Source organism: Bombina bombina, chromosome 6, assembly GCF_027579735.1.
Source record: "Bombina bombina isolate aBomBom1 chromosome 6, aBomBom1.pri, whole genome shotgun sequence".
Lineage (NCBI taxonomy): Eukaryota > Metazoa > Chordata > Amphibia > Anura > Bombinatoridae > Bombina > Bombina bombina.
The window spans coordinates 121,342,935-121,362,814 of NC_069504.1; the positions used below are offsets into that span (position 1 = coordinate 121,342,935).

Sequence of the window (19,880 nt, forward strand, 5' to 3'; positions counted from 1 at the left end):
AAAATTAAATTAAATTAACTAAATGTTTCTGAAAAGAGCCTTTGGGTTTTTAAAAAATTACAACAACAAAATTAACCCCTAAAAAAAATGCACAGACAGCAAAAAAGTACAGCTATGCAACTGCCAGTGATTTATAGCGATCACTGGCAAGCTAGGGGTTAATGGCTCTGAAAATTAAATTAAATTAACTAAATTAATTAACTAAATTAACTAGCAAAAAAGTACAGCTATGCTACTGCCAGTGATTTATAGCGATCACTGGCAAGCTAGGGGTTAATGGCTCTGAAAATTAAATTAAATTAACTAAATGTTTCTGAAAAGAGCCTTTGGGTTTTTAAAAAATTACAACAACAAAATTAACCCCTAAAAAAATGCACAGACAGCAAAATGCAGCAAAAAAAAAAGTGCACCTTTGCTACTGCCAGTGATATATAGCGATCACTGGCAAGCTAGGGGTTAATGGCTCTGAAAATTAAATTAAATTAACTAAATGTTTCTGAAAAGAGCCTTTGGGTTTTTAAAAAATTACAACAACAAAATTAACCCCTAAAAAAATGCACACACAGCAAAAAAGTACAGCTATGCAACTGCCAGTGATTTATAGCGATCACTGGCAGGCTAGGGGTTAATGGCTCTGAAAATTAAATTAAATTAACTAAATGTTTCTGAAAAGAGCCTTTGGGTTTTTAAAAACAAAATTAACCCCTAAAAAAATGCACAGACAGCAAAATGCAGCAAAAAAAAAAGTGCACCTTTGCTACTGCCAGTGATATATAGCGATCACTGGCAAGCTAGGGGTTAATGGCTCTGAAAATTAAATTAAATTAACTAAATGTTTCTGAAAAGAGCCTTTGGGTTTTTAAAAAATTACAACAACAAAATGAACCCCTCAAAAAACGCACAGACAGCAAAATGCAGCAAAAAAAAAGTGCACCTATGTTACTGCCAGTGATATATAGTGATCACTGGCAAGCTAGGGGTTAATGGCTCTGAAAAGAGCCTTTGGTTCTATATTTTTTAACAAATAAAAGAAATAAATCTCTCTCTCTGCTAAATACAGGTCTCTCTCTCTCTCCAACAAAATGGCAAGTGAGGAGAGGGAGGGAGATCCACACTGATCATAGTCAATATTTACAAATATTGACATGATCAGACAAATGGGGTATTTTATTATTATTTTTTTTTTTAGGGTGGGAGGCTCAGATTGGGTGACCCTAGCTTGCCCCTATGATGATGCAGGCTAGGGACACCCCCAGAGGCCCCATGATGCACTGGGCATCGCCATCTTGGATGCCTAGTGAAGGGGGCTATTTAGTGTTTTTTTTATTTTAATCGTTTTTATTTTTATTTTATTTTTTATTTTAATTTACAACTAACTAAGTGCCTCGACCCACCGAGGCACTTAGCAAACAAGCAGAGCATCGGAAGCGTGTCCGATCGCTTCCGATGCTCTGAAACACTGCCGGGCTCCACGTGGAGCGAAACCGGAAGTGATCACTCGTGGGGGAGTGATCAATCCGGTCCCGGCACTCGGGAACAGTATTGCAGGATGCCTAGACCTCAAGGCAAGCCTGCAATACTGTTAGAGCAGCTGGAAGCGATTTCGATCGCTTCCAGTGCTCTGTTAAACCGACGACGTATGCCATACGTCCTCGGTCGTTAAGTGCTTTTTTTTTGAGGACGTATGGCATACGTCGTCGGTCGTTAAGGGGTTAAAGAGATAGAAAGGTCAAAAATGAAATGCGCATGGGGGCATTTTTAATTTTAAATACAAGCATTTTTTTGGTAAAATACTTCCAGTAAAAGTTCTTACTGTTTTTCATTGGCATACACACACATGCTGTGAGCGGCTGTGCATCAGTATTCAAAGCTCAGAGAGGTGGGGGTGGTGAGTGCTGTGTTTAAGAACGTGTGGTGTTTGAATACTGGTGCAAGGACCCTTATAGCATATGTGCGTATGCCAAGGAAAAGCACTAATATCTTTTACTAGAAGTATATGGCAAAAATGCTTCTATTTGAAATTGAAATGGATCGATGCACATTTTCTGTTTTGACCTTTTAATCCCTTTAAATATATAGGACACATATACAGACGCAGTACATGGAGGAAAGGTTCAAAAGTTTTACCACATCAGCTTAAAACTATACCAGCTGCAACTGAATTTACTATATGTAGTGATAAACCTATGGGGCATATGTATCAAGCTCTGAATGGAGCTTGATGCCCGTGTTTCTGGTGAGCCTGCAGGCTCGCCAGAAACAGCAGTTATGAAGCAGCGGTCACAAAGAACGCTGCTCCATAACCTGTCCGCCTGCTCTGAGCAGGTGGACAGACATCGCCGGAAATCAACCTGATCGAGTACGATCGGGTTTATTGACACCCCCTGCTGGTGGCCCATTGGCCGCGAGTCTGCAGGGGGCGGCGTTGCACCAGCAGCTCTTGTGAGCTGCTGATGCAATGCTGAATACGGTGAGCGTATTGCTCGCCGTATTCAGCGATGTCTGGTGGACCTGATCCGCACTGTCGGATCAGGTCCGCCAGACTTTCTTAAATAGGGACCTATATGTCTTATATAGAAGAGGAAAGCTTTCATGTCTTTATGCAGGTGCATTATTATGTGAATTTACTATATGTAGTGATAAACCTATATGTCTTATATAGAAGAGGAAAGCTTTCATGTCTTTATGCAGGTGCATTATTATGTGAATTTACTATATGTAGTGATAAACCTGTATGTCTTATATAGAAGAGGAAAGCTTTCATGTCTTTATGCAGGTGCATTATTATGTGAATTTACTATATGTAGTGATAAACCTATATGTCTTATATAGAAGAGGAAAGCTTTAATGTCTTTATGCAGGTGCATTATTATGTGAATTTACTATATGTAGTGATAAACCTATATGTCTTATATAGAAGAGGAAAGCTTTCATGTCTTTATGCAGGTGCATTATTATGTGAATTTACTATATGTAGTGATAAACCTATATGTCTTATATAGAAGAGGAAAGCTTTCATGTCTTTATGCAGGTGCATTATTATGTGAATTTACTATATGTAGTGATAAACCTATATGTCTTATATAGAAGAGGAAAGCTTTAATGTCTTTATGCAGGTGCATTATTATGTGAATTTACTATATGTAGTGATAAACCTATATGTCTTATATAGAAGAGGAAAGCTTTCATGTCTTTATGCAGGTGCATTATTATGTGAATTTACTATATGTAGTGATAAACCTATATGTCTTATATAGAAGAGGAAAGCTTTCATGTCTTTATGCAGGTGCATTATTATGTGAATTTACTATATGTAGTGATAAACCTATATGTCTTATATAGAAGAGGAAAGCTTTCATGTCTTTATGCAGGTGCATTATTATGTGAATTTACTATATGTAGTGATAAACCTATATGTCTTATATAGAAGAGGAAAGCTTTCATGTCTTTATGCAGGTGCATTATTATGTGAATTTACTATATGTAGTGATAAACCTATATGTCTTATATAGAAGAGGAAAGCTTTCATGTCTTTATGCAGGTGCATTATTATGTGAATTTACTATATGTAGTGATAAACCTATATGTCTTATATAGAAGAGGAAAGCTTTCATGTCTTTATGCAGGTGCATTATTATGTGAATTTACTATATGTAGTGATAAACCTATATGTCTTATATAGAAGAGGAAAGCTTTCATGTCTTTATGCAGGTGCATTATTATGTTGTTTCTATTAATCTGTAGAATTATAAAAAGCAAATGGAATGGCTTTTGTTTTTAATATTTGAAAAAGGTCTGGATTTACTGTTACTGGATATCACATAGGATTAGTTATTTTGCATTAATTTACTAAATTGCAAGCTTTTGTGATTAAAAGAGATTAATAACAAACTGATATCTTCAAACCAAATGCGCCTTAAGGCAACATAAACAGAAACGTGTATGAAATTACTCGCTAATCTTTACTTATGACATAGACACAATTTATGCTTTTTGTTTAAAAGACAAATGTAAATGATGCAGATACGTATTTAACCCATAGTTAGAGTGATGTATTAATTTAATATGTTTTCAAGAGTTTCAGTATTGCAACAAAACTTCACCAAATTGAGTGTGATCTTGTTACTCAAGGTCTATGTGATCTACTCAAACACACGCTTCCTCACAACATAACAACATTAAAAAAACAAAATATTTGATAAACCTGAGTTATTTCATAAAATCTATGTGAATTACAAAATGTTCAAACGGTCTGCAATTAGGATTTAAATGTATATTGATAGAAAGATATTCTTAAAAGGATGACGCCCTTTTTTTTTTCTTTCTTTCATGATTCAGATAGAACATGCACTTTTAAGTAACTTTCTAATTAACTTCACATGTGTGGCAAGAATGTTATACATTTGCAAGAGTACTAGATTGCAGCACTATTTGCTCCCATGTAGTGCGCCAGAATTCTACCTAGGTATCTCTTCAACAAAGAATTCCATGGGCATGAAGCAAATTTGATAATAGATATAAACTAGAAACTTTTTTTTTTATTAGTATGCTCTGTCTGAATCGCAAAAGAAAATGTTTGGGTTTCATATTCCTTTAAAATCTTTTGTTTTGTTGTTGAAAAATGAGATTTAATACATCAGCTAAAGTTTGTTGAAACATATATTGCAAATTTCCTATGGGAAAAAAAAAATATATATATATATACAGTATAAGTAAAAGGCAATAAATCATTTATTTTTCTTTGCCAAATGTGCACATTTATATTATGTTATTTATTTCCACTATTTTTTGGTGTTTTTGTTTTTTTTGTTTAGTAATGTGTCCAAACTCGTTCACACATCACATGGAATTTATGCTAATCTGCAATGAGGATATTTTTATTCTCTTGTGCGTGCTTTGAGAATGTGACTTTTTTATTTTATATTTGATTTTTAGAATATTAGTACAGCTAAAACAAGCTTCTATATTGGAATATTATAAACCATATTTGTTAATTATGTTTTATGGCTTCCTGTAGAATTTAATCTAATGTTAAAATCTTTGCAAAGTATGTCACCGTCACGATAACTGGGTAGCTCATCATTGTCCAACAAAAACAGAATCCCCTTTGCAGTGTATCCTAGCAACTGGTTGTGTAATATATCCGTGGAATAATATTAAAGTAACCATAAGGGACCTTCCCTAGCTGTTTCAAGTCTTTCATAACAGAAATTGTGATAAATTAGATTAATATACACTGTATTAAATATAATCAAGATTTAATTTGATAAACCTTGAAATGTGCAGGGGTGTGTAGTATACACATTTTAATATAGTTAAAAAAAATATATACTGTAATATATAGTGTAAAATGTCCATATATTATTTATTCATTTTGCAGAAAGACTGTAGATTTCCCCAGTGTTTTTTGCATGACCTACTATTTGCAATGCACGTCATAGACTTATAACTCAATATATATATATATACAGGGTTGGAAAAGAACATAATTTAGTGGTTCTCAATCGTCTTCGCTTTGTGTTACGCTGAAATTATTTTGAAAGTAATGGAACATCCCACTATGTTTACTTCCCAAGGACATAATATAATGAAATCAGATAAAATGGGTAAAATTGAGATCTGTGTGGTGAATAGAAGTATGGTTTCATAATCTGTATTTCAGAATTTAGATGTCAGGTTCAGTGATGATTGTCATTGAACATCAATGGGATACGCTGATTATAAAAATGAGGTTATAATATATTGTATAATGTTAAACTGTGGCTGGAAACAACCATTTTATGTGTTTGGGGGTGTTTGAAATATGAGTATGTGTATATTCACTTATAATGCTATTTCATATCACAATTTAGTAGTCCAAGTATCTGTGATACCATTGTTGTGGGCTTTGACACACAGTAGATTTTATTGTAAAAAGTAGAAACAACACCTCTGGCAAAGGGTTAAAAGATTAACCATATAACGTCTAGTATATATTTAAGCAGTAGAAGCTGAGATGTGAATGCTTGCTGTGCATAGTTTGAGTGGGTGAGTGGGGTGCACATTATAGCATCAGAATGACTGTCCTACCCAATATCACTTTAATAATAATATAAAAAGGTAATAATTGAAGGTACAGTGTGGAAAATTGTTTTTCCTTAATATGTTTTCAATGGCTTGTTATACCTGATCCAAAATTATAAAATGTATGAGAAATTGCTTCTTCTTTTTTATATGAAATAGCTGGGGTTGTTCTTTGTAAACACAACACATTAAATTGGGTTGAAATTCCTTATTTTATTACTTTCTGTACACACACATGCTTCTTTATCTTATCTCTGTCTTTATACCAACGCCCAATACTTAGAGAGAACAATTTAAATTTTACATGTTATTGCCTATCTCTCCTACATCCCACTGTGAATGCAATTTCTTCTGCTGGCTATGTTTACATAGCTTTTCTAAAGCCTATACTTAAGTATAGAAACTTTTAGCAAAGGTAGGGATACAACAGGCAAAATCAGCTATTTCAAATTCCAACATAAGGGTAAAGGAGCTATTTGTAAATAATCACCAGCAGGTAAAATAGGTAATTGGGAACACATTAAAAGGGAGAACATTTTAGGTTAAACTGTCCCTTTAAATAGGAACATTTGCTGTCTCTTTAATATCTTTTTCAGTCTTTGAAAAATGTATGTTTTTTGTAGTTTAATCTGAAGACTGCATTCTTCTGATATTACTTCAGCAACACAAGCTTCTGAAATTCAGGTTTCACTTCAGAGACGCTTTACTTGCCTTGTCACCAGGATCTGGTGGCTTTAAAGCCAGTGCCTGTATTTCTTTCAATAATGCTATGAAGATCCCACATAAAACAAGATACACTTCTTCTTGTCCAGATCTCTGGATAAGCAATTCAGCGACTACATTTGCACTGGGACTAATCTGATATTTAATGACATACTTGTCACGCTCAAAAGAGGGCTCAGATATGATAATGGCTGGTTATTTCTCAAGGATACTGAAAATGAAGCTCTCCATTTAAACCCTTTTATTTTCTTTTGATAAAATCAGTATTTTAAATTTCTGGTTAAATAATTTTGCAGTGAAAAATATTTTTACAGTATTTTTGTGGCTTTTAAGCCTTTGTAATAAAAATGGCCCATTTGGATAAGCATTGTTTTTATAATTATGTTTTTGAAGCTTTTTTTTTTTTAGTTTACTCTACATGTAGTATTTTCCTTCATTCTCGCGCTGCACTGATTTAGGAGATATTGACTGATGAATTGCTATTATGTTGCGCCCAGAAGGTTGTCAATTGTATAGTTTTTTTCATTGGTTTAATAAAAAAAAAAAAAAGAAAAACAAATGATGAGTCTCTTAAACATCATATGCTCAATATACAGAATAAAGACAACACTTTCTGCTCTCATTGCTAATATGTGAATGAACCAATAACATTATATTAATGTGGATAAGAAACAATATCTCCAGCTTATATTTTTATGTTTGACGTTTCCCTGTTTGTCTTACAACTTTACAACTGTGTCATGTACTCTACATAAACTCTTGGAGCCTATGCATTAGCAAAAGATGAAACAGAAGATACATACAATACCAATGTGTTTATTCATTAAAGCTTCTTTGCAGTCTCTTTTCTTGAGTGAGATTCTTTTTCCTTTGATGTTGGTGGACCATAAAAAATAGAAAATAAATGAATATGCAGAGTAGTATTGTACTACAACCACTTTTCCTATATGGTAATATTATACTCCTAGGAGACACACTATAAATAAAAGCCAGAATGATTATTCTGATTCTCAGATTCTCTCATAATTACGTCTCATGAGGAAAGTAGCTGATGGCTGAAACGCGTTGAGCTAATGAATTAGTGTTATGCTAATGTTTTAGAGTCATTGGAAGACATATTCTGGCTTTTATGCACACAGTCTCCTGTGAGAGTAATATTAAGAAGTAAGAAAACTGGTTGTTGCACAGCGCATTTTTCTATTTTTAATGGACCCCCAGTATTGCTGATTATCTTATGACTACCTTTTAACCATGTCATTGATATATATATATATACATATATATATATATATATGCTACCTTTGTACTAAATACCTGTTTTATTAATTAGTGTATTTCTACATTTTGTGCCAACATTTTATTGTTTACAAGTAGCTAAGAATCATTCATACATCATGAACAAGACTTTTGATGTATAATAGACACGTACATGCATTAGTTAAAAATGCGTCTTGTCTAAAATAGATCTTCTTTTCTCTGTATATCTCTGTATTAATAAAGTTGCCTAGCAACCCACCTTGAAATTATACTTCTGTGTATTGTTTCAAAGAGTACTGGTTTAAAATGCTTAATATATATATTTATTCATGAAATGCCATATTTTTTCATATCCAAATGATATTATGTATGAAATAAAATGTATATACTCACGCATGAATCACCAACCAAACATTAATATTTACACTAATGTATTTAATTTGTATACCAGAATAAATGTTACTTGAAAATACTTTTTACTGGATGGCTTAAAGGAATAGTCTAGTCAAAACGAAACATTTTCTTTGTTCTTTTTTTATCTTTATTTGAAAAAGCAAGAATGTAAGCAAAGGAGCTGGTCCATTTTTGATTCAGCACCTGGGTAGCACTTTCTGATTGGTGTCTAAATGTAGCCACCAATCAGCAAGCGCTACCCAGGTTCTGAACCAAAAATGGTCCGACTCCTAAGCTTACATTCAAAAAAAGATACCAAGAGAACGAAGAAAAATTGATATTAGGAGTAAATGAGAAAGTTGCTTAAAGTTGCATTCTCTATCTGAATCATGAAAGTTTAAAATTTTGATTAAAAACAGGGGCACTTTAATTCATCAAAATTTACATTTCACTCGTGTTGTGAAAAAATACTTACCTTTTTAATCTTGACAGCAACTCCAGCTTCCTCCGCCCGTCGCAAAGCCTCTTCCTGGGTCTAAAATGAGGAATCCGGCTTCCTTCAATCACGGCATTGAATCAGACACTGATTCCCCCGGGGGGGAAGCCGTGATTGGAGGGTGACCCATCCATCATTTCTGACATCAGAAATGGCTTGCGACGACCGGAGGAAGCTGGAGCAGCTGTCAAGTTTAAAAGGTAAGTTTTTTTTTTTTCACAACAGGAGTGAAATGTAAATTTTGATGAATTAAAGTGCCCCTGTTTTTAATCAAATGTTTAAAAAACGGGCACTTTAGCATCAAAATTTACATTCACTTTAAGCATAACACTAGGTAGAGGAATGGCGATATTAATGGTTTAAAAAAAAAAAGATCTGTGTTTAATATTTCTGACACTTGTTAGGAAAAAGCTGAACCTACAAAATCGATCCTAAATATCCAACAGCTGGTTGCCAGAGCTTTATGTTTGTTCAAATCACAAAAAGTTCTGCACATAAGAAATGTCCTTAGGAGGTCTATAATTTATTTTGATTACATGTAGTATAACTGGCATGTTTTAATCAAATTTAAAATGACCTAACTTATGTGTAACAATGTACATTATGATACAAATTGAAAAATCAACCTAACATACGTCTTTTTTTTTTTCTCTCTCTCCCTTTCTTAAGGTGGCCTAGTTATTTATAGAATGTTCATTTACCCTCCTACACGACGTGCACTTTTAGTAGGTTGTGGACTTCAAATGTTCCAACAACTGGCCGGTATCAACACAGTTATGTACGTATTATTTCAGACTATTTTACTTTATTCTATCTATATCTATCTTTCCAGTTATCTGTCTATCAAGATATAAATAGATGTATGTAGAAATATATCAAATTAGTATTTACTCTATATTTTAGTTATATACAAGATTAAAATTATGTTTGTTCTGATCTTCTCTGAACAATGAGTTATATAAACGTATATTAGAGTATTTTGCTGAAAATATATATTTTATGTAACATTTTATATTTTTATAGTTTGTCACATTTTTAAATAAAATTTTAAATATTATAGATACTGAGAAAATACTGGTGTATCTTGTAGTTGATTGTGTTGATATATACTGTAGTTAGTTTGTAGCAGATTATTTATACAGTAGGGAACAAAAGTTCACTACTGCAATAGGGATGGGCGAATTTGTAAATTTTCGAATGTAGAACGAATGTTATTACCGAAATTCGAATTATAAATCCGAATGTTGATAAGAACGAATATTCTTCTATAATCGAATGTTATTTACAGTTTTCGAATGTCACTTTCAAATTCAAATGTTTATAATTATATCGAATGTCCACATTCGAAATTTCGAATTTAACATTCTATTTAACAAATACTATTCAGAAGTTCAATAGTTCATGTGGTAGGGCGGGAATCTAGTAAATTGATACATAATAGATACAAATATATCATTTTGAATGTTTCTATATAGAATATTGCATAATTTGAATATTACATTTAAAGAAAGCATTAGAAATACTATTACAAACATATAAATTCGAATTTTTCGAATTCGAATATTGCATAATTCGAATATTACATTTAAAGACAAAGCATTAGAAATACTATTACAATCTAAATTTAAATTTTTCGAAAAGAATATTTTCGAATGTAATCATAAAATTCAAAACCGAACATTTGAAAATCGAATGTTAGAATGTTATGTATACATTCAAAATTCGATTCGAATGAACGAATGTGTTAAAATTTGTGCCGTTTTTCGAATATTGCGAAACATTCGCCCATCCCTATACTGCAATTATTTTATTTCAGCATATAGATAAAAAAATAATTTGTGTGATGCAATATAAAGAATTTCTTGAACAACATTACATAATTTAATAAAAATTAAAAAAATAAATATCCATTTTTCTCTGTCTGGCATTGATTCTACAAGTTAGTTCTGCAATATACAACCCACTTTATGCCAACACTTGTCTAAAGCATCCAAGGTGGTGTCTACAAATGTCAGTGTAGTTTTCCTTTTATCTTTTCAAATGATCCCGAAGATGTTCTGTGAAGTTGAGGTTTGTGGTGGGAAATCCATGTAAATTAACAGGCCTTGATCTTCTTTGGATTCATATACGCCTGCCACAGCTTTGATATGTGTTTAAGATTGTTGTCATACTGTAAATTAAATACTCTTCTGCACAAGCTTTTTCTGCAGAGTTATTAGCCCGTCTAGCTTAGTGTGAATTCTCTATGGTAAAAGTGTAGCTGACAGTAAACACCTTGTAGTTACAAGGAATTTCTTTTGTGTTGCTATAGAATAACAGTCTTAACCAAGTCTTAACATTTCTAAAACAAATTAACATCCTTTTTTTTTGCAATTATTTTTCAGTTACCAAACCCCACCTACTTTTTGCCTTGTTTGGAAAAGCTAAAAAATCTACCAAGCTAGTCACAGTCATAAAGTTAGTATAAAATTTATTTATTGGCAGTTATCAGTTAAAGCCAATTAAGGACAGATATCTAGCAGAGTTAGCTATCAAAAAGTCAACAGGGTGCATTTTAAGTTCTGAGTATAAAAAAATTCTCAATTTTTAGAGCTCAATTACATAAAAAGGGGCAAAATAAACAATGAAAATATATTGCACAGTTATTTCACTATGCATAAATATACATTTTGTATACAAATCTCGAGGTTTATAGTGTCCCTTTAATTGTAGATTTTACAGACTAGGATCTAAGCCGCTAATGATTCCTTCTCCTCACATGATCTTTGCTAATACAAATAACATTTTAAAATGTTTTTCCATTTTTACACTGCTAACTTTATATGTTTTTTTTTTGGACCATGCTAAACCTTAGCTTTGTTTTTTCAATAAAGTGGTTTAGGGGCCGATCGTCTCCCTTGAGAACCTAATTTGCCAGTCATACTTTTTTTGTACGTTTGCTTACAGGGGTTTACCTGATTCAGCTGGGTTTGAATTGTTGCATTTCATAATGGTGTTAGCTTGTTATATACCAGACTTCTGATGGTGATGCGCCTGCTGTTGCTTTGGATGAACATGGGTGTTTATAAATCTCTTCAGGGTTTATTGTATCGCCCCCCTAAGATATATTTTACTTAGCTGTAATTTAGAGCTTGAAATGTCCTCTAATTTCTTTACGTAGCTCTTTTGACATAACTGCAAAAGATATTTCAACTAATGAAAACAAACAAAACATAGGAGGCACCTCATGTTGTAGTATATTTGAAAAATGGATGAAGACAAACAGGAATAAAAAAGGCTCACTCATTTGTACGATGCACTAAATATAAGTGCAATGCAGGTGTGAAAGGTCCTCAGAGCTGCCCGGCTAGCTCCCCTCAGGCTACATGAATCTCTACTCACGATGGTGTTCAGCTACCAAACTGGGCATATAGTAGAACAACAGATCCCACCTTAGCATCTGTGGGGGTGCGAATAGCACATCGGCATATATCACAGACGTGTGAATAGAGAGGAGAGATTCCTGTAGCCGGGAGTTTACTGGGCACCTCTGAGGAACCGGCACCTATATTTAGTGCATCCTACACATGTGAGTAAACCTTTTTTATTCCTGTTTGTCTTCATCTATGTATCAAATATACTACACCATGAGGCGCCTCCCTGGAAATAATTTGCTTAGGATTGGACTTGAGCGTACCTGTATATCTATCAGTTGGATAGTTGGTAGTTGGTGTACAAGGGGACTTCTGCACGACTGTATATTAGAGGACAAAAATATTTATCTCATATTGATACTATTTTGTTTTGTTTTTATTATTTTGTTGGTGAGTGTCCCCTAGTTGGTATTACTGATATTATATACAGTATGTTAATGTCCTTCTTCAGAGGCCCCAACATAAACACTTGCAAGAGAACTAGTAGCCCCGTACGAATAAAATTAATACCATGTGTTAATTTTTAAAAGACGAAAACAACTGTGTGCTAGGATGTTAACCACTGAGAGATTCACAACAATTTTGAAAATGTCTATCCAAATTATTTGTGAAGAAGATATTCATGTAAAGGGCCATATCACAAGACGGCAGATTCAGAAAAGTGTGACATATTCTGGCCCTTATCACCCCTTTAACCAGAAAACAGTAAAACAGTGGAAGTATTGAGGGTTCCGGATCCTTTCATCAGTTAAATGGTTATTGTCACAGCTGTTTGTCAGGACTGGCTTTATTGTGGAGATTTTATAGAAAATGAATCTTTCCTCAACTATAAGAAAGCTATAGGAATTTTTTTGTGTGTGTCTAATAAAGTATGAGTGCTATGTTGAAAAATCCTATACAACACTGCATACTAACAATTAGGTAGACAATGTTTCTAGTGCAGTTATTATTGCACAAGCAATAATCAGAATGCTGCAACTTATTGAAGGGATATAAAATAGTCTGTTTCATTGTTGGGAAAAAAAAACAAAAAAAAGCACTAAGTATATTTATTGTCTTTTTTTTTTTTTTTTAAATGTCATTTGTGTTGGGTCTATTACTTCCTGTCTTTGCCCCACAATGGGGCTGTGGTCTTACAATAAAGCAAACAAGCAGCTTTTCCTTTGAAGTGTTGCAAGGAAACACCTATAATAACTGTAGTAAATGTACTGCCTATACTCAGTAGAGGACTTTTGCTGCAAAAGTCATGTTACAGTAGAACTTAAAGTGCCATAAAACAGACTGAGATATGTGCATATCCTAAAAGCGCTAATTAATTTAAAATAGCTTGCATAAAAAAAATTGTTTAAAAATTGCTGGCAAGTATTTTAAAATAATTTTCAAAAATAAGAAAAATGAATTACATAGCTAAACTGTCTGGAGCAGCTAACTCCACCCCTCTTATCAGTGTTTAGACACAGGCATTGTATTTCAACTGAGTTCACAGCTTCTAGGCAAGCTCCAGCAGATAATCCCTATTCACTTTTGCATTTTACCAAAAGAACAATAAACATAGATACAGCCATAAAATGAATTGTGTGGGGGGAGTTAGAGCTTTACAATTCAGAAACAAAAAAGAAAAAGTTAATGGCGAGGCACTGCAGTATTAATTTGCAGGTAAAGTAATTCAAGTACATATTATTATATTTTGTCTCTATCCCAACTTGTTTTATGTCCCTTTAATTTATGTAGCTGCAGGTAGTGGCTACAATAAGAATTTTTAAGTGCTTAATTAGCAATAAAACAAGTAAGTTGTTTGCTGTTGAAAATATTTTGCTTCTCTTTATGTTTACTTTGATTTAATATATTCTTTTTTTGCTAAAGGAGCACTGTTTATTATCCATTTATCTTGAAGATGCAGGTTTGCATGAGTGATCCTGCACCAGATAGGTTTCCATAGCTGCATACGCATCTTGATAAATGTAGCCCATAGTATTATTTTATTGTTGGAAGTGTTTAAGCTTTTTTAATTCAAGTAAAGTCAATTTGCTTATGCGGTAATGATACAATTTGTTAATCATCATTTTAGGTTATTTTATCAACTTCAAAGTGCGAACATGAACAGAATAGGTAATGGTATTTTCTGCTTCCATGATAAAATACAGAGAATATTAATGTTTTTACAATTAAATTTTAAAAAGAAATGTTACCTAGTAGTTACCAGCGACCCTCTGTTTCAACATCCCTCATGGCTGCTGACTTGCTGAGAAGTGACACAACTGTCTAGAATGTTATCATCTAGGACAATCTGTTCATAATGAACTGTGTGCCCTGTCACCTTCCTATGGGAAGCAATATGAAACGTTACCATAGCATCTTGCATTTTTGTTATCTACTCGCCTCTGTCATCTTAGAACGGTGTGTGTGCTTAGATATATTAGAACTGCTGGCTTATGCAAAAATAAATGTATAAAGAAATAACATTCACAAATAAAGTGGAAAATATATTCATTTTAAATATAAAAGTGCTAGGATATTTGTGGCTTTAAAGTGGCATAAACCACACTTCTTTTAAATAAATAGTATATGCCAGCAACTAAACCATACATAGCAGGGGAACAAAAAATTCTGCATAAAATGTTTTATAAGAATTGAAGCTGATATTTGTTATCCAAATTTGCATTGTTTTCTTCATAAACGGGGAAAGTCCACAGCTGCATTAATTACTTTTGTGAATTCAGAACCTGGCCACCAGGAGGAGGCAAAGACACTCCAGCCAAAGGCTTAAATACCTCCCCCACTTCCCTCATCCCCCAGTCATTCTTTGCCTTTCGTCACAGGAGGTTGGCAGAGAAGTGTCGTAAGATTTAAGATAGTCTCTTATGGAGGGTAGTACTCTTCGGCATGGGATTGGAGTTTTAAGTAGACCTGTCAGCCTCTCAGTGAGAGCATGGATGAATGTTAGAGTCCGGAGATGCAGTGAAAGTCTTTCTGCGAAACCATCCCGACTCATGTTAATAGCTCCTTAGCGATAAGTGTTGACAAGTTTCGCTGCCTGCTTTCTTCACTCAAGTCCATGTCAGAAGCGAAGCTACAATCTGTCACACTTGAAGGGCCGTGTTCCTGTTTCACGGCATAGATTCCGGTAAGATCGTTTCATTTTACTTCGGTGATGTGAATGTAATGTAAACGAAGAAGTCAGGGTCTCAGTGGGACTCCTTTATCTCTATGGAATAATGGGTTAATACCTCCTGATGGGGGGTTATTGAACAGGGGGGACTTTAATCATGTTTGTTATGTGATTCTGTCTGCTAATGTGTAGTGTAAATTGGGCTCGTGGCTATATTGGAACATAACCTCCTTTTTGTCAGGCTGTGCGGCCCTGGTGGCCTTGGCGTGCTTTTTTCTGGCCTGCACGGTGTACCTTGTGACCAGAAGTGGTCACGTTCTGTTCTCCATTTCCGTATTCCTGACCGTGTGGCAATGGAGAGAATCTGTTTGCTAGTTGTCTGGGTTTCTATCCGTAATTATCTATCACCAAGTTATGGAGGATTCAGATTTTTTGGAGACTAATGTCTCTGATTCAGATTCTACTTGTGAAGAGTATGAAAGTATGAAATGGCCCGGGTAATCCATGCCCATCAGTTATGTTCAGAATGTCGCTTTAGAGTGCTCTCTTCTCCCGGAACGGGGAACTTAGAGTCCGCCGAGTCATCCGCCCCTGGGGATCCCATATCCCGTGAGGCGCGTCCCCTAGAACCTTCCTTGGCTACGCAATCAGGTGTCCCTAATGCCGTTACCCCTTTTCCGGAAGGCGGCTTGTTTCCTCCAGAGGTTGTGAAAAATGTGTTGTTTTTTTTAAATGTGTAGCGCTGAAAAAACACTTAGGCCTCCTCTAACTTATCCTCTTCCTGGATAAGAATATAATAAAAATACAATAGGGTGGTTTAGATAAGGCGCTGTAAACGACTGAAAGTGATACAACCTGGGTGATTGGGGTAAATAACCTACAATGAACACAGTTATACTGATAAAAAATTCTTTATAAATAAATTTCAATATACGGGGAACGAAAAAGAGATGCAAAAGATTTAAGGGATTGACACTTAAAAAAAATTTCTGCTAGCATTAGGTATAGTACATAAATTGCTAAAAATATATATACATATATATCATAAAAGTACAAAAAATGATTGTTAAAAACAAAAGCGGATGCAACACCAATATGTTTCGCAGTTGATAAGAGATAAAGTCCAAAAAATGTGGTAGCAGTTATTATTTTAAAGTTGCGATATACCTCCTAATGCAGCACATACAGTCCGTGAAATAGTAGTGGCCAGCCACTATTAAACTTCAGGTTATGTTAACAGATTTCACACTGGGGATACAAAATAAGACATAGAAAATCCGGTAGAAATGATGATGCGGTTAATACAGTCTGTTCTGGTGATAATCGTATAATAAAGTAAGTTTGTACCTGTAGATGATTGGGTGGCGTTATCTCACCCTTCTCTGTATGTCACTTATTCCAGAATATCGTACCTGTAGATGGTAGCGTTACCCGCTGTGCAGGTTATCTCACCATTCTCCTTTCACCGCTTACTCCAAACTTCCTTCTATGGAATAAGCTTGAAAAAGCCAGATTTGAGGGTGAAACGCGTAGAAGCTGTGTGTTTTAACAGAGAAAGAATTCACTGAAAAATGTACCCCGTTTTTCTCCACCGCAAAAAGGACGACCACCCCCTGTGAGGTGTTTAGAGAAATCGGAGGTTTGTACTTAGCCCTGCGTACGTTGAGTACTTAAGTTTAGGTGCAAACAAGAAGAAAGACTGATTCCTTTGGTAACTTGCGCAAGTTTGAAAAATTGGCAGGATCCACAGGTCATCAGACCACAGCTTATTCCATAGAAGGAAGCTTGGAGTAAGCGGTGAAAGGAGAATGGTGAGATAACCTGCACAGTGGGTAACGCTACCATCTACAGGTACGATAGTCTGGAATAAGTGATATACAGAGAAGGGTGAGATAACGCCACCCAATCATCTACAGGTATGAACTTACTTTATTATACGATTATCACCAGAACAGACTGTATTAACCGCATCATCATTTCTACCGGATCTTCTATGTCTTATTTTCTATCCCCAGTGTGAAATCTGTTAACATAACCTGAAGTTTAATAGTGGCTGGCCACTACTATTGCACGGACTGTATGTGCCGCACTAGGAGGTATACCGCAACTTTAAAATAATAACTGCTACCACATTTTTTGGACTTTATCTCTTATCAACTGAAAAACATATTGGTGTTGCATCCGCTTTTGTTTTTAACAATTATTTTTTGTACTTTTATGATATATATGTATATATATTTTTAGCAATTTATGTACTATACCTAATGCTAGCAGAAAAAATGTTTTAAGTGTCAATCCCTTAAATCCTCCAGAGGTTGTGGCATGGTTCTGCGTGGCCATATCTATGGCGTTGGTGCATTTACATCTTCCAGAGAGGGAGGTGTTGCTGAGATACTGTCCGTGTTCTGCTAACCAGGGCTCATCAGGCGTGGGATCGTCTGGGTCAGGTCAGCCATCTGGGGATGCAGTTTCCTCTGAAGCTTCAGGGGCCCAACCCTCTGGGCCGGGGTCGTCACTTGCCCGGCGGAGGTAAGTCTTGCTTTTCGTTATAGACTGGCGTGCCTTTGTGTCCTGCTGCGGCATGTTTTGGCGGTGCTGGAAGATCCCAGTCCTAATAGGTTGGGGGATCCGCGGTCTTCTGTTCCAGACGGCAAGCTGGGTTAGACGTGTGGGGATGCAGTTAATCTCCTTATCTTCTCCAAATTCCTTTTTTTTTTGGGGGGGGGGGTATCTTATTACAGTTCTGAGCTTTGAAGGAATGGGGTCTCTGATTGGCTGGTCCTGTTAGTGTACCTATTCTTCTTGGGCGTTCACCTGTGGGTGCTGCCTTCTTTTCTTTGATCTGGTAGGATGTGTTTTATTTCTTTTGGAAGCTCATGTCTGTTATAATTTTTCCGTTGGGAAACATTTCTTCTCTGGAATTTGATACTGGTGATTATGTGGTCACTTGAGCACTTCCGCGGAAGTCGCAGGTTAAGGTTTCAGTACATTATTATATTCTTAGTTTTGTCGATCCTATAGGATCTTGAATTTTCTGTGGCCTGGGTCAGTTTTGAATGCCCTATGTAGCAGGCTGGTCCTGGTCGGACGCTAAACTCTGTTCCTTATGGCTTATATCATCCACGTGGTGCCGGTGTAACTGGCTGCCTGGTTGGATGGTGAGTCTCTCACTCGGATGAGGAGTCGGTGTAACTGGCTGCCTAGTTGGATGGTGAGTCTCTCACTTGGATGAGGAGTTAGTCTCTCTTTGGGTTCTCTTCAGATTGAATTATGCTTTTGCTCTTTGCTAGAGATTTCGTGAAGTGGAACTTCCATGAGCTTCAATACATTTTTGAGGCTCTGCCCATGCAGAGCTACATATGGAGAGGAGACCTTTCGTACCCAGATGACAGGCTGGTTCTCGTCTCTCCTTTTAAGAAGGAGCATCAGGGTGACTAGGTGTTCCATACAGCGAGTACCCTTTCAATGATGGGTTACAAATAGCCTCGCCTTTATCGTGATTTGCAGGCGACCAAAGGATTGCACTCAGTCCTCACTGTCCTGTTCCTATTTTGTTGGTGAGGGTCCAGAGTGGATCCTGCTAAGGATTGCTCTGGGTAATGTTCCTCGTCTTCTCTTTAAGGTCTTCTTTGGAATTGTCCTTTTTTATCTGTTTTCCTTGATGACAGTATCTCTTCCTACAGGTTAAGGCTGATTGGGCCCTTTTTTGTCTCCTTTCCTTGAGGTTAGCCTTGGTCAGCTGTTTCAGGAAGTAAGACCTTTGGGTTTTTATACTTCCGGGATTCCATCTGCTCCCATATTTTTGGAGTTTGCAGATTAGGGTTTCTTCCCTTTTTCCTGTTTTTGCCCCTACTTAGACGTTTTTGGGGTTTTTACCCGTAGGGGCTTCCAGGAGAAGGATCCTGAGAGGATCTTTGAGACTTTGGTCCTATTTTCAATCTGGAATATCTGGGGTTGAGCTCTGTTCTCTTGAAACCCTTAGTCTTTGGACTTAGTGCTGCTGTTCCTAGTGCCTTAGGGTCAACCAGAGTGGCTGTGTGGCTCTCATCATTGCCTAGCACCGTTTTTAATTTGGGAGTTGTTTCCCGTTGTTAGTGTCTTAAGCACTCTGTGTCTGGGACTCTTACTTGAGAATTCAGTGTCCAAGGTGCCTTGGATATATCTGTGATGCATCGCCTGGGGTGCGAAGTCTGCTCCGGAGGGGTAACCCGTGGTTCCTCAGGGGGTAGTACGTTTGTAAGCCGGCTCCGAGTTCTGGGTGTCTGGTTTATTTGTCCTGGTCCTTGTCTTTGACTGGACTTTTTGGAGTTCTGTACCAGATCTCTTAGGGTGGTTCAGGATGGCCCTGTTCCCGGTTCCGGACCATCTTCGGTTCCTACTGGCGCAAATTTTCTTTTCTAGAGAATTAGTTTTCTACTGGACCAGC

General features: G+C 35.8%; 1 protein-coding gene and 1 non-coding gene across 2 annotated transcripts in view; both read left to right on the plus strand.

Moving 5' to 3' along the window:
- The window catches only part of SLC2A13 (solute carrier family 2 member 13), a 617,139-nt gene that overhangs the window by 359,337 nt on the left and 237,922 nt on the right, over positions 1-19,880 (plus strand). The window contains exon 4 of the mRNA XM_053716589.1: positions 9,602-9,710. Coding sequence (XP_053572564.1) covers positions 9,602-9,710 — 109 coding nt within the window. The remainder of the gene's footprint in view (positions 1-9,601; positions 9,711-19,880) is intronic.
- On the plus strand, positions 18,697-18,808 carry LOC128665338 (U5 spliceosomal RNA). Its single transcript, XR_008403096.1, has one exon. It is a non-coding gene; the product is annotated as a U5 spliceosomal RNA (small nuclear RNA).